Raw genomic sequence first — 15,200 nt, 5'->3', positions numbered from 1 at the left:
ATATCATCGGCTGGTCCCATTGAATAGAATTTAAAAACTCTCTGGGACCATTGTAGTCACCCTTATGAAAGCAAAAGCCCTTTCCTTTCCCCCTTGACAGGTTATGTCTTTAATTAAATTGCACATTAGTACACTGTGATTGCTACCATCCAGTGGGTCTTTTACCTGCAGATTCTTAATGCATGAAGAAACCAGATCAAGAGTACTGCTTCCTCTTGTATGCTGCTGTAGAAAACAATCATCCAAAAATCTACAAAAGTTTTACTCGTGTCTGTGACCAATCCACAAATTCCAGTCAACATCTGGAAAGTTAAAATCCCCTGTATAACACAAAAGCAAATTTTATAAATCTAATAAAACTATTATTCAGACAAACATAAATCCCTTAAAATGTGTTATAAAACTTCTCAAACCCTAGACCCTAAAAGACAGTAGGCATGAGAAGCTGTGGAATATCTAGAGAAAATTAAAATCCCCCGTTATAATTAGTCTGCGTATCCCTCCATCTAGCAGTTTTCCAACTGACCTAACACTGCCTTGATAGCGTCAGCAAAAATCCTTGCACCCCCTTTTATTTAAGTGTATCTCATCCCTGTAAAATTAGTCTACTTTTAACAAGCACAGACACTTCATATGAAATTTGCTCCATGAGCCATGCGGGATCCGGAAGAGAGGCTCCTCGCATTTCGCTTCCCACAATCCGCCTCCCACATTTTGTCCCCAGCACATTTTGCCCCCGACACATTCCGCCTCCTATAGATATTGAGTAGGCTACAAAAATGTAAATGATACACCTAATTTTTTAATAATTCTAATTTATTTTTTTTTTAATAGAATAAATGCTCATTATTATTGTTTAAAACTCGAAGTTGAATGCAATGCCTCTAAGGTAATCAATCACATTACAATTTTGAAAATCTTGAACTATTCTTTTGATTCTAGCAGAAATTTCAGCGTACTTCTTGTTTCTTTGATCGCCTGAATTACCGGAAATTAGTTGTGTAATTTGAAAATTGTGTAGCCCTTGTTGTTTGGCGCCTCTGTAGCCAGGTGGGTAGGAGCAGCAGTGCGCAGCACATGCTTCTTGATTAGACCGGGGTTCGAGCCCGTGAGCCACCAAATACGGAGGATGCGGAAAAGTCAGGGAATGACCACCGCATATCCCCGAAGCAATATGGCCTTAGTTGCTAATGCTCTTAAAAACCAAATAACAATAACAATAACCCTTGTTGTTTCTTTAAAGAATCAATGAATTTGTAAATATTTGGGAATAAAGTAGCACAAGTTTCCTGAAATCCCCTGTGCCACCCCTCCACACCGTTGTTGGTATGTTGCTGATCATTCAGTATTCGTGTGTAAACATTTCGATGGCAAAAATGGGTAATTGCCGGCCTCTCCGCTGTCTTCTTCCAATATATGTATCTTCAAAGTAGTTTGCAATCACCATAGCTTCAATGGGGAAGTCATCAGCTTCAACTAAATCTTCAAATGCTTGAATAACATTAGCAGAGGAATAAATGCCAATGCCTGAATCATTCGGATCCAACAAGCAAATTCATGGTTTTGTTCGTATTGGGCTTTTAAACCTTCATTCTGTACCTTTCGCCAAACGCTTTGGGAAAGATTAAAAAAACAACTGGTATTTACAATACCAGGAAATTCTTGTTGGAAAGCTTGCATGGCACTTTGTTTGAAATCTGTAATAAGTCTCTGGGTTGGAGACCCGGTTGTAGATTTTTAACTTCTTGAAGCAACTTGACGTATGTGGCACGAGTTCTGTTTGGCAGAAGCACGTAGACCACTGGAATAACTGCATTGAATTGAACCACATGAATTGTATAAAGCTGCTGGATATGCATGGGTACTGCAGTAAAAGTTCCATCAGAAAATCACTCCTGGCTACGCGCCAATAACTGAAGATTGTTACTAGTTGTAAAAATAAGCATGCGACCCGGGAGCAGTTCGTCCTAAGAATCATACATCAAAAACTGTTGTACATTGCCATCAATGATAATTTATTGATAATTTTGTGGAATTACTAGGTCCTGGAGATTGCTCGGTAAAGCAGGAGTACCATTGTTGCATCGAACATGATGAATGGTTTTGTTTAAGTGAATCCTTTTTAGGAAGTAATGCCGTGACATTGGCATGAGCCTCTGCAATTAATGATGCAACAATTTGCTGTGGCCGTTCGTTTGTGGTTGTTGCATGTTGCCGTATTTGACCAATCAATTGCAATGCTTCCGACCTTGCAGCTTGAGCTGCATTGTTATGTTTAGTTACAACTTTCACAACTGGGCCTTCCAAATTCTCTGTCCAAACACACCCTTTGCATGTGGAACATTTTTCACCAACCCAGATTCCATGTTTTTCATCTAGCGTTCTCTTTGAAAACACGTAAATGTGGTTGTCATCATCTACCAATTTTCTTTTGCCTCTTATTGAATATAATATGCAGATATTGCTCGGCCTGCGACGCTCAGTTTGTTCACGCAATGCACCGTCGATAATTAGGCAGCAAAAACAGCAAATGGGCGCTGTACACTGCGCCAGGAAATGTGAGGAGAGCCAGATGCAGGAACTTTTATTGTTTGAATTTAGACAAATCAGAACAAGATTCACTTGTTACTGAAAAGACTCCTATAAGATTAGTCACTGTTCCCTCCCCCCATGTCCGTCATTAACCACATGACTATCGCCCTCGTGGTCGAGTATGTATTCTTTCCATTGTGAAAGGATTAACAGTTCCAGTTAATCCTTTCACAATGGAAAGAGAACCCTGAAGACATACAAAAGGGAAGAAATTAGTTTAAAGGCTACGTGACAATTTGTACAAGAATGTAATTTTGAAAATTTGTTCAGGAAAGTTATCAGAAGTTCAGTTCGAGTAATCGAGAGAGTTTAACATTGAATCTCCACTAAAGGGACTGGGACTTCAATAAAATTCGAGTTATCGAGAATTGACTGTATTTACATTTTTGTGACCTACTCGTTATCTACTGGGGGCGAAAATGTGCCGGGGGCAAAATGTGAGGGGCCACCTTTCCGTAAAGCGAGCCATGCACAGCATCTCTGGGGTGAATTGATTGACAAGGATCTCAAATATGCTCCCTCTCCTATTGCGTCTGGGCAGAATTGCAGACACTTTCAAATTTAATCCTAAATAGCGACTTCTCCCCAATACTGTCCTGTATTTGTTAATAAAATCTTCATATCTACTCTTAAAAGCATCACCTACTTTTGTCACAGGTAGACATACCTGGTACTATTCCACCTGTCCCTTTTGCAAAATATATCTCCTGAAAATAGTTGCTGAAGATAACCACCTGTGGGACCAGTGTATTCTGCCTTGGGAATATTGAAAAATATTTTAGAAAGCCCAACAAAAAAGAGATTTTCTTGTATCCTCTACTGTGCTGGTGGTATTAAAACATTTGGTGGATTCAAAACTTGTAAAAATATAAAAGAATAAAATGAACATACACTAAGATAGGAATCCACCAACATTTTGAGAAATTCATCTTCTCCTATGCCACAATAAATGTAGAATAACAAAAAGCAAATTTGATGAATCAAATAAAAATAATATCCAGCCAAACAAATTCCTTAAAATATGTAAGAAACACCTTCCCAACCCTAAACTCCCAAATCAGGGTAAACTATAATTCTATGATATGACAACCAAAATCACAAAATTACTTCTTTAGCCAAGTGAAGAATGGAATAGCTATAAAAAGTAAATTATTTTTGCAATAAACTATTAAATATCCCAAATAGCACCCTCTTGACAGAAATGTAATCGTAAATGTTGAAACAAAGTAATTTATCAGAAAGAAGTATTATGGAAAAAAAGATAAAATAAATACAAAATAAATCTGTAATAAAAAACACACAGGTTCTGTACATTCCACAGAACTTTGAAATAGAGTACTCTGAATAGCTTAACAAGAGTACTTTGAAATGAAATAATCCTCAGGTTAAAAAGTAAAAAAATAACAAGTTTAATTAATTTAATTTTTTTAAGTTTAGCTTTAGTACTAATCATTTTTCTAAAATGCTAACAAGTCTACTAAAGGAGATGAATAATGAGTGACATGAAATGAGGTATCTTGATAAGTTGATGGGATTATCTGTTAATGTCATTTCATTTTATTCATTTTACAAATTTTTGCACCCTTTAAATGCACTAGCTGCATAGGAGAAAAGGAGCTCAAGACACAAATGTGTATTTTCATCAATGCATTCAAAACTATTCTTTCAAAATCAAGGCAATGTCATTTTACCTCCATCCATTACCCTTCACCATCGTATTTTATTCACGATATTTTCAGATGGACATATGTCAGCATATCCATCAAAAAATGGGAACACAATATTACTTATAAATATTATCACCTTTTGTTTCATTTTATAAATTACATTAAAATAATAAGTAAATAAATAATACTTCATTTATTTACTTATTATTACATTATCACATTACATTAAAAGTATAGGTAAATAAATAATACAAAATATAACTACTATCTAAAAACCTTCTAAAATGGTTCCACTGACAGGAACAGCTGAAGTGTACAACGATGAGTGATCAACATCAGAAGTATCTATATGTGGTAGCATACCACAAATAGGTATAATCCCACCTTCCATTACAGCAGTTTCTTCAATACTCCTATTTAAGATAGCAATGTGTGTATCCACAGGGGAATTTGAAATATCAATATATTTCTGCTGATCCATGTGGCAGACCTGCTACTCAGAATTTTCTTCCATTCCTGATATAACAAAAACAACATATTTCAGCTTAATAAATGTAAGATTATTTTTCCATTATTATTATCAATTTTGATTATAAAGAAAACCATTTTACTTGTGAAATAACTATGAAATATCCTCAGACAGCATCCTCACTCACCCTCTGCAAATTAAAACAACTCATCAGGAAGAGCTATTATGGAAAAAAGATAAGTAAATAAATAAAATTAATCTGATAAATCCGTAATTAAAGACACGAGTCCTGGACATACCACAGACAGCATAGCCAGGAATAAATCGAAATTAAATAATCCTCAGATTACAGAACACCAATATAAACCAATTTCTAAGCAGTGCAGACAGTCTGCAAGAGTAGCTCATGGTGTCTTGTCAATGATATACAGGAATTTTTCTAGCAGGGATAAGGAGGTGATTATCTCTTTGTATAAGGCAATAGTCAGGCCACACCTTGAGTACTGTATACAGGTCTGGAGACCTCATTTTAAGAAGGATGTATAGCTGTTGGAACGAGTACAGAGAAGGGCAACAAGATTAATGATTGGAACAAAGGGTTGCTCTTACGAAGAAAGGCTTAAGTTTTGCAAATTACAATGTCAGGTGATTAGGCACCTGATTGAGTTGTATAAAGCCTTATATGGTTTGAGCATGCTCAATGCTCATGGGAGCCTTCCTCTTGCTCAGAATAATCACCTGAGAGGGCATAAATTTAAATTGAGGAAAGACAGTTGTAGGATAGATGTGCAGAAGTTTGCCTTTAGCCAGTGGGTAGTTGATTGGTGGAACAGACTTCCATCCTTTGTTGTGGAAGTTGATAGCTTAAATAAATTTAAGGCTGAGCTGGACAGGTATTTGGAACGAATGGAGGGGTGAAATGGAAGCAGTTTTTTTTTTTTTTTGGATGATTTGCATTAGCTTGCATCGTGTGCCTCTACTAATACTAATGCTAATAAATATAGAAGACAATGGGCCCAACAATAACATTAGTCCTTGAAGAGCAGTGTCCGTTGATTACCACTCTCTGTTTACTCACATTCAGCCATCTGTTTATTGATGGTAGCAATGTACCATTAATGCCATAAACAGTACTCTTACATGTTACACATATAAGACTACTGTAACAGTATCAAAAGCATTCTTAAAATCCTAGTATATGATAAGAAAATTAATTTTTGCATCCAATATCTTTTTGACCACATCATGGTATCCAAACAAATTGGTCAGACAGGACTTCCCCCTAACAAACCCATGCTGTGTTTGACTATAAATGCAGTCTTTCTTAGATGATCCCACAATGCTTCTTTAAGCTGTTGTTGTTGTTATTTGGTTTTTAGGAGCATTAGCAACTAAGGCCATATTGCTCTGGGATACGCAGTGGTCATTCCCTGACCTTTCCGCATCCTCCGTATTTGGTGGTGACGGGCTCGAACCCCGGTCTAATCAAGAAGCGTATGCTATGCACTGCTGCTCCTTCCCACCTGGCTACGGAGGCGCCCTTCTTTAAGCAGAGACACCATTATTTCCTTTGGAAGAGAAGTTATACCAACAGATCTGTAATTATTCTTGTCACTCTTTGATTCCCATTTGTGAATTGAGGATACATTTGGTCATCTCCATTCCTTGGGGACCTTTCTTGAGTCCAAGGATGCTCCCATAATTATGGCTAAGGGTTTGATTACTACCTTTGATGCCTCTTGTAATATAACTGCCTAGATCCCATCCACCCGAGATGCCCTTATGTTTAACTTCAACAATTCTCCTCCACTTTCCTGTCAGTAATTACAAAATTATTTAGCTCTCTATTAGAGTTTGACATGTTTCTGCCCTCTGTTTCCCTGCAGAATTCCTCATGTGGGAAGGTAAATGCAAAATACTCTTTCAGTTTGTTAGCCTCATGTGCAGAATTATCTGTGTCACGTGATAATTTATTTGAATTCCGTGCATTTTTCTTCTCTGCCACGAGTCTCATTAGTTCAGCTGACCTCAATTGAGCCCTAAACCTTAAATAATATTTCTTAGTTGGTATGAAAATCCTAGTATCTTCCATCAGTTGGTCCTGGGTGCTGTCACAGATGTAATGGGTGCTGGCAGGATATTTTGAAAGGTGGTGGAAAAAAAAAAAAAAAAAACTGCAGTAGAAAGTTGATTATTTGAACGCCGATTATCTGAACTGTCCATCATCCGAACCACCACCTTCGTCCCTAAAAAAAAAATTAAAGTATCTACTTTTAGTGCACTGGTTATGCTAAAATATTACTCCTGCCGCTTGATGCATTCGTTTCTGATTATTTATTTGAAGATATATGCAGTATAGCATAGAAATAGTCTTAATTTGTTATTACAGGAGTTAAAAATCAGATGTTAGCTGCCATACACTGTGTGGACACAGGATAGTCTCCCATGTGTGACCTTGCTGTGTCATTGTCTGTTGTACTGTTGTTTCCTTTGTGAGCGTGGGAGTATGGTGGGGGGGAGGTTAGCTTTCACTCAGTCTGTTGTGAGCCATGGCAGTGTGAGGTTATGTCAGGCGTTTTGTTTTTAATCACCCAAAGTTCGAATTTTTCTTCGTGGCTATTTCAAAGTATAATATTGTGTCACTTTGCTTTTTAATTTTAATACTGCTGCCCCTTTGTGTTAATAATGGTCTGTAGGCATAAGAAATCACAATGTGTTGTCAGTAGAAAACAAGATAACAATTATTAATAGACTGGTAAAGAGCAAAACTGGTGTATCTCTTGCTAAGATATTTAACTTTGGCAAAGCAACCATACATAAAGAGCAGAAAAAAATGAAAATTTGAAGTTTACTTCAAAGTTTGACAATGAATATGGCTCTAATGAAAGGAAAACTTATATGTGTTTATTTCTGATGAGAAATTAGAAGACGCTGTTTATTTATGGTTTCTACACAAGAGATGTCAAAGCAAACATATTTCTGGACCTCTGTAATGCGAAAAAGTGTTACAATTGAATCAAAATTTTAAAAACCCATCTGAAATTAAAGCCAATACTGAATGGCTGAAAATTTTCAAATCTCACCAAGGTATACAGGAGCTTGAAATTCGAAGAGAAGCTTTATCGGGTGATGTCCCAGAAGCAGAAGTCTTTAAAAAAAAAAAAAAGTCTTTTCTGAAAATGGCAGAGGAAGAAGGTTTTCCAAGGATGACGTTTGCAATGCAGATGAAACCGGTCTTAATTGGAAGTCACTCCCTCGTAAATCATTTGCATTACAATACAAAATGGCTGCTCTTCATTTCAAAGCTAACAAACAGTGTATTACAGTTATGGTGAGTGCAAATGCAAGTGGACAGCATGTTTTACCCTTGTTGGTTAATTGGAAAATGCAAGAATCCAAGATGCTTTAAAGGTGTAATTTGCCTACTCATCATCATCATCATCATCATCCATTTTCAATCCACTGCAGGATGAAGCCCTCTTCAGCAACTTTCCAGTTCCTTCTGTTTTGAGCACTGGCCATCCATTTACTACTCAAAAACTCATGAATTTCATCTATCCATCTCCGCCTTTGTCTTCCAGGTTTTCTTCTAGCTCCTCTTGGATACTATTCTGTTATTTTCTTAGTCCATCCGTCATCATATCTTCGAGCTATGTGTCCTGCCCAAGACCATTTTAGTTCTTTAGTTTTGATAAGAATGTCCTTTACTTGAGTTTGCTGCCTAATCCATGTGTTTCTCTTCTTATCTAATAGTCTGATTCCCAATATAATTCGTTCCATTCTTCGCTGTGTACCTCTCAGCTTCTCTTCCATTCTTTTGGTGAGTATCCAAGTTTCACTTCCATAAGTCATGGTGGGGAGTATACATTGATTCATTATTTTACGTTTCAGACAAACTGGGATATTGTTCTTCAGTATGTGACTATATTTCCTGAATGCTATCCATCCTAAATTTATTCTTCTCTTGACTTCCAGCCATTTATCATTATTACAGCTAATAACTTGTCCCAGATAAGTATATGACTCCACCTTTTCAATTACTGCACCTTCAATCATTATTTCCCTTTCCGTGGCATACTTGTTCATCATTACTTTTGTTTTAGCCATATTCATCTTTAGTCCAAAATCCTTACTAACTGTGCATAACTGATTAAGATTTTCCTCTAATTCTTTGGGATCGTGGCTTATAACCACAATGTCATCTGCAAATCGTAAATGGTTTAGGTACTCTCCGTTGATATTGACTCCTTTCTGCGACCAGTCTAATCTTCTGAAAGCTTCCTCAAGGGCAGCAGTAAACAGCTTCGGAGATATTGTGTCTCCTTGTCAAACTCCTTTCTCGATTTTAAATTTCCTACTGTCTTTGTCTAGTCTAATAAAGGAGGTAGCACTCTCATATATTTTCTTCAAAATCATAATATATGGGTTATCTATGCCTTGTCTTTCCAGTGCCCGAAACATTGCCTTATGCTGTATGGAGTCAAATGCCTTTTCATAATCCACAAATGCCAGGCATAATTGTGTTTTATATTCATTTGCTTTCTCCATTAGCTGTGATATTATGTGAAGGTGATCCATAGTTGAGAATCCTGTCCTAAAGCCAGCTTGCTCTTTCGGTTGATTCTCATCAAGTATTCTTTCTAATCTGTTAGTAATGACTCTTGTGAACAACTTGTAGATGTGAGATAACAAGCTAATTGGTCTATAATTTCCAATTTCTGATTTATCTCGTTTCTTATGCAGCAAAACTATGATTGTATTATTCCACAGCTTAGGTGTCACACCTTTTCTAATGCACTTTGTGAAGAGGCTTGCCAGTTTTTGTGTTATGTCTCTTCCTCCCAATTTTAACAACTCTACAGTAACTTCATCTTCCCCCGGGGCTTTCTGATTCTTCATTTTCTTCAATGCATGTTCTACCTGATCAGGAAGAATATCGAGTATGTCGTATGTGTTGCTACTTTGCAATCCATCTTCCCCACTGCTGGTATCATTCCCTCGCTCCTTGTATAATTCTCTATAGTAGTCTTCTGCTATTTGAATTATGCCTTCTCTGCTGTTTATAAGTACACCATCGCTATTCTTCAGTTTCAGTATCATTTGTCTTTCTGTATTACTGCTCATGGCTGCCGATTTAAATCCTTTGTTTTCCCTTAATGCTTGTTCTACTTTTCTTGTGTTAAATCTTCTTATGTCCTCTCTGCGTCTCTTTCTAATGGCTTTGCATAACTCAGTATACTCAATTTTCTCCCTGTCAGTGTTTTTCTTGCTCTTCATTTGTCGTCTTCGGTTCATCATGACAAGTGTTTCTTGACTATTTTTTTTTTTCTTTGGATTTCTTTTTCCCTATAGGTTTCTTGGGCTTTATCACTTTCAGAAAGTTGTAATATTCCTTGTAGATATCTTGGTCCTGAGCAGTCTGCAGAAGCTCAAACTTGTTCTTAAGTTCCAGTACATACTGCTTTTTCTCCTCCTCTGTTATCTCAAAGACCTTTGTATTATTTACTCGAGTCAGTTTTTTCCTTTCCTACATCTATATCAAGTGTACATCTTACCATTCTGTGATCACTTCCAACATTTACCTTATTCAGGACGGTAACATCATTCACAATATATCTTCTGTTAGTGAGGATGAAGTCGATTTCATTAGTTATCATTCCATTTGCCTACTAATACGACATAAAGCCGAGAAAAATCCTTGGATGAATTTCAACTTTTTTTTGGAGTGGGTTAGCCAAGATTTTATTCCAAGTGTGAAGAGACATCGAGAAAATGAGGGTAATGCTGATAAAGTTTTGTTTATTTGCGCCATCCTACCCTCCTCTTGAAAAACTGAATTCAATTGATGAGAACTTCATTGTCAGGTTTTTATTGGCAAATGTTACAGCCCTGCTGCAGCCAATGGATCAAGGTGTTAGAGAAAAACTAAAAAAAGATGTACAAAAAACAAGTCCTGCTTTACTTGCTACTACCAGAGGGAGATGAAGAGAGTGTGGTTGAGTTTTCAAAGAAGCTCGATTAAGGACTATTGCTGCATGTTAGCAGATGCCTGGAAAATGTTATCAGAGAGAAATCTGAAAAAGGCAGGGCATAAATTTTGGGTTCTGCCAAAGAGATGGTCATACATGTGCAAGACTTGAATAAAGATGTGGGTGAGATTGTAAATTTATTTCAAGGGATTCCAGGGTTTTCCAAGTGTGGGCAAGATGATGCAGAGGCACGGTTAAACAATGATGCTGACAATCCTGGCTATCCATATTTTAAGTGAAGAGGAAATTGTTGCATTAGCCCAGGATGAAGAATGTGATGAATTTAACTAGGGTAATTCTGATGATGAAGAAGAAGAGGGAGCGGACCTGCTCACACGGAGGTCTTCACTGTATAGAAAATGCAGTGGCGTGGTGTGAACTACTGGCTGAATGCAGTTCTACGGAGATATTGCTATTAAAGAGGGTGAGAGACTTTGCCAAAAAAAATTACACTCTTGCATGGTTCAAAGAAATATTCAAGGTTACATATTTTAAAAATTAAACTTTCCCAAGATTCATTATACTCTTATCTGTGTGCAGTTACTTGTGTTTATTTCTGTTCATGTAAAAAAAAAGAGAAAAGTTTGATTTATAGTTCAAACCATTTATAACAATTAGGTTGTTGTTATTTGGTTTTTAGGAGCATTAGCAACTAAGGCCATATTGCTCCGGTGATATGCGGTGGTCATTCCCTGAGCTTTCCGCATCCTCCATATTTGGTGGTGACGGGCTTGAACCCCGGTCTAATCAAGAAGCGTGTGCTACTCACTGCTGCTCCTGCCCACCTGGCTACGGAGGCGCAGATAACAATTAGGTAAGTTCGAAATAAATCTAATATATAATATACATTGTTTTTTCAAAAGGTTTTGGATACATTTACAAATCATTTCCTAAATCAATTATTTTTTATAACACTTCATATTACAAAATACAGGTGACCCCCGCTTAACGCTGATAATGCGTTCCGGAAAAACAGAGCGCTAAGTGAATCCGCGCTAAGCGAGCGCCGCATTCCCATAAGGTAACATATGTATTTGTGAGTTGCGGTCGGCGCCATAGGATAATTCCTAATCAATAATAAACGGTAGTGAAAAGATGCACAAATGTCAGTCAAAATATTTGTACATATAAAATATTCTGCATTACATACGTATATAATTATATGGTAACTATTTACGTATCAAAATTAAAGTTAAAATTCCAATTAAAATCATGAATTTAATTGATCTAAATTGATTTAATTTAATTATGAAAAATGTGTCGATTTTGGGTTAAACTTTGGCCCTCTTCCAAATAAACTAAAACGGGTATTAATTTTAAATCCCCCGCAGTTTAATTACCACCCAACAATAAAGTCAACTGATCCTTCGCCGCTTTGAAACCTGGCATGTTTTTTTCTTCTTTAAATATGAAACTTCTTTTAGGCATTCGTTTCCACAAAAGTCCTGCTTCATCTATGTTAAAAACTTGTTGAGAAGTATAACACATAATATCCCTCTTCAATAATTTTAACAAGTTCTTTTTTGAAAGTTTCGGCTCCTTGATCTGCACTTGTGGCTTCTCCCTGGATTTTAAATCTATTCAACCAGCCCTTACTAGTTTTAAATGGTTCCAATTTTTTTTTTTTTTTTTTTGGGTGAGTTTTCTTCAGATCATCATATAGGCTAATCTCTCTCTCTTTTTTATTATTTATAATATTTAACTTAACTGAATTCTGCATTGGATATTATCTTCAATAAAATTACTTAGTCTTTCCATTTCAATCCTAATAACCGGCCTAATCCTAGTTGCTTGCAGTGGAACAGCTATCTTTCCCGCTGCTAAAATTAATTCATTATTTTTTTATAATTGTTCTTACAGTTAAACTTGCAAGTCCTTAAATTATGGCACACATCCGCTTTTCTTTGACCGGATCGATTCGCTTCAAAACGTCTAATTTAATTTTCAAATTCAGTCTTTTCTTACATTTATAGTGTTCGTACTGCGCCCGGACGTTGTTGCTTTTTCATTCTTATCCGCCATTATTAACTCTTCGAAAATGTAACTGCGTTGGTTGCATTAATTACGATACAAAAATGTTCAAGTAAACTGTCCGTTACGCACGATGTCTAATACTGTACTGAGTGATGACTAGACTTCGGATAAATGCATATAACGCAAATATTACAAGCAATATACTTGATTGATCATTTTTTAAAATGTTGATCTCGGAACTACGTAACAAGTCACTGTACTACAATTAAATTAGCGCGCGAGAGAATTTCACTGAGCATGGGAATATTTCTGAAGTCTGTGTGGGAAACGTTTTAACCGTATTTTTATATTCATTTTCATGCTATCGACTCCATCAAATGAAACGATTTCGTTAAATATGCCAAAAATGCAATCTGTAAAAGAGCGTTATAGTGATCTGTGACAGTGTTATAGTCAGATACGGGTTATAATATAAGAACAGCGTTATAGTGAATCAGCGTAAAGCGAACCGCGTTATAACGGGGGCCTGCTGTACAGCAGCAATAACTTTGTGTACAATAATTTAATTGAAGGCCTAATTACACTTTATTTTGTTTCAACTGGGTATTCTCATGTATGTTTGATTATCCAAATTGTTTTATTTACCGAACCAATCTTGGTCCCAATTAGTTCGGATAATCAACGTTCTACTGTAATACATTAGGGTCACCTGGTAAGCTATGATTAGTAGAGTTGATGCAATATTAGTAGAGTTGATGTTAATGATGCAAAAAAGCAAGATTATACAGCATCATCCAAAACAAAAAAAAAAAAAAAAAACCCCTTTCCATTTCACCCATCCATTCGCTCTGAATATTTGTTTAGTTCTATCTTGAATTTATTTAAGCTGTCAACTTCTACAACGACAGATGGAAGTTTGTTTGAGCAATCAACTACCCCCTGGCTAAAGGCAAATTTCTGCACATCTATTCTACAACATTGCTTCCTCAGTATGGCCACAAGGAAGAATCCCATCAGCATTGAGAGCATGCTCAAACCATTCAATGCCTTATATGCTTCAATCAGATTGCCTCACAGGTGACTAGTCTCTAGATATGGAAATATGTAAAACTTAAGCCTTTCTTCATAAGAGCAACCCATTCTTCGTTAATCTTGTTGCTCTTTCTCTGAACTTTTTCCAGCGGCTCTACATCCTTCCTAAAATGTGGCCTCCACACCTATATACAGTTATTCAACATGTGGCCAGCCATTCCATTATACAAGGGATAATCGCATCCTTTTCCCTGCTAGAAAAATTCCCATATATCGTTGATAAGACACCATGAGCTATCCTTGCAGACCGTCTGCACTGCTCCAAAAATGTCATATCTGACTACACAGTTACCCTCAGATCCTTTTCACTCTCTACCACCCTCAGTGTAGTAACACACAGCTGATACATTACTGTGGGGGTTACCACTACACATATGCAGTACTTTACATTTGTCAATGTTAAACTTCAGTTGCCACCTCTCAGCCCATCTGCTCAACTTTCTAGATCCTGTTCGAGTAGTAGGAATACTGTCATTAACAACCCTGTCAACCTTTTTATCTGCAAATTGAAAGATTAAGCCTCATATTCCACCATCAATATCATTAATAAATACAGAAAACAACAATGGACCCAACACTGAACCTTGAGGGACTCCACTAATAACATTATTCCACAAAGATCAGTGACAATTGATTACCACTCTCTGTCTTCTCCCACTCAACCATCCCTTTATTCATACCAGCAATTTGCCTCCAATGCCACATTGCTCCAATTTGTACAGCAGCCTTCCATGTGCTAGGGAATCAAAACCTTCCTAAGATCCAAGTATATGATACCAAAATTATTCTTTGCATCCAGTTCCTCTGTGACCTCATCATGGTAACCAGTGAAATTGGTGAGACAAGACTTCCCCTTAACAAACCCATGCTGTGTCTGAGCTAAAACTGAAGTCATGTCTAGATGATCCTGCATCTTTAACAAGTGCCACCATTAATTTCCCTGGAACAGAAGTTAAACTGACAGGTTTATAATTACTTCTGTCACCCTTTGATCCCCCTTTATGAATTTGGGTCACATTTGCACATCTCCAGTCCATGGATACTTCCTCCGAGTCCAAGGAAGCTCTCATAATTATTGATAAGTTTGCTTACTTCCTTTGCTGCCTCCTTTAATATAACTGGATAGATTCCATCCACCCGAGGTGCCTTTCTTATGTTTATCTTCAACAATTTCTCCTCCAGTTTATTCTTAGTTATTACAAGATTATCTAGCTTACTGCCAGAGTTTAATACACCTCTAGCATTCCCCTACCTGAATGACTGCTCATGTGTGAATTTCGATGCAAAATATTCATTTAGTTTGTTAGTTACCTGAGTAGGATCAACGGCTGAACCATCAATATCAAGTGGACCAATCTGATTCATCCCCTTCCTTCT

The 15,200-nt window shown here is 36.8% G+C and overlaps 1 protein-coding gene across 1 annotated transcript in view; it reads right to left on the bottom strand.

Moving 5' to 3' along the window:
* LOC150084478 (uncharacterized) overlaps window positions 1-15,200 on the bottom strand; it is an 804,913-nt gene that overhangs the window by 717,240 nt on the left and 72,473 nt on the right. The window contains exon 2 of the mRNA XM_090376257.1: window positions 4,536-4,775. Coding sequence (XP_090232383.1) covers window positions 4,536-4,740 — 205 coding nt within the window. The 5' untranslated portion in view covers window positions 4,741-4,775. The remainder of the gene's footprint in view (window positions 1-4,535; window positions 4,776-15,200) is intronic.

Source organism: Mastigoproctus giganteus, chromosome 6 (assembly GCF_048544385.1).
Source record: "Mastigoproctus giganteus isolate SK-2022 chromosome 6, ASM4854438v1, whole genome shotgun sequence".
NCBI lineage: Eukaryota > Metazoa > Arthropoda > Arachnida > Uropygi > Thelyphonidae > Mastigoproctus > Mastigoproctus giganteus.
This window is presented reverse-complemented; position numbering and strand designations above follow the sequence as displayed.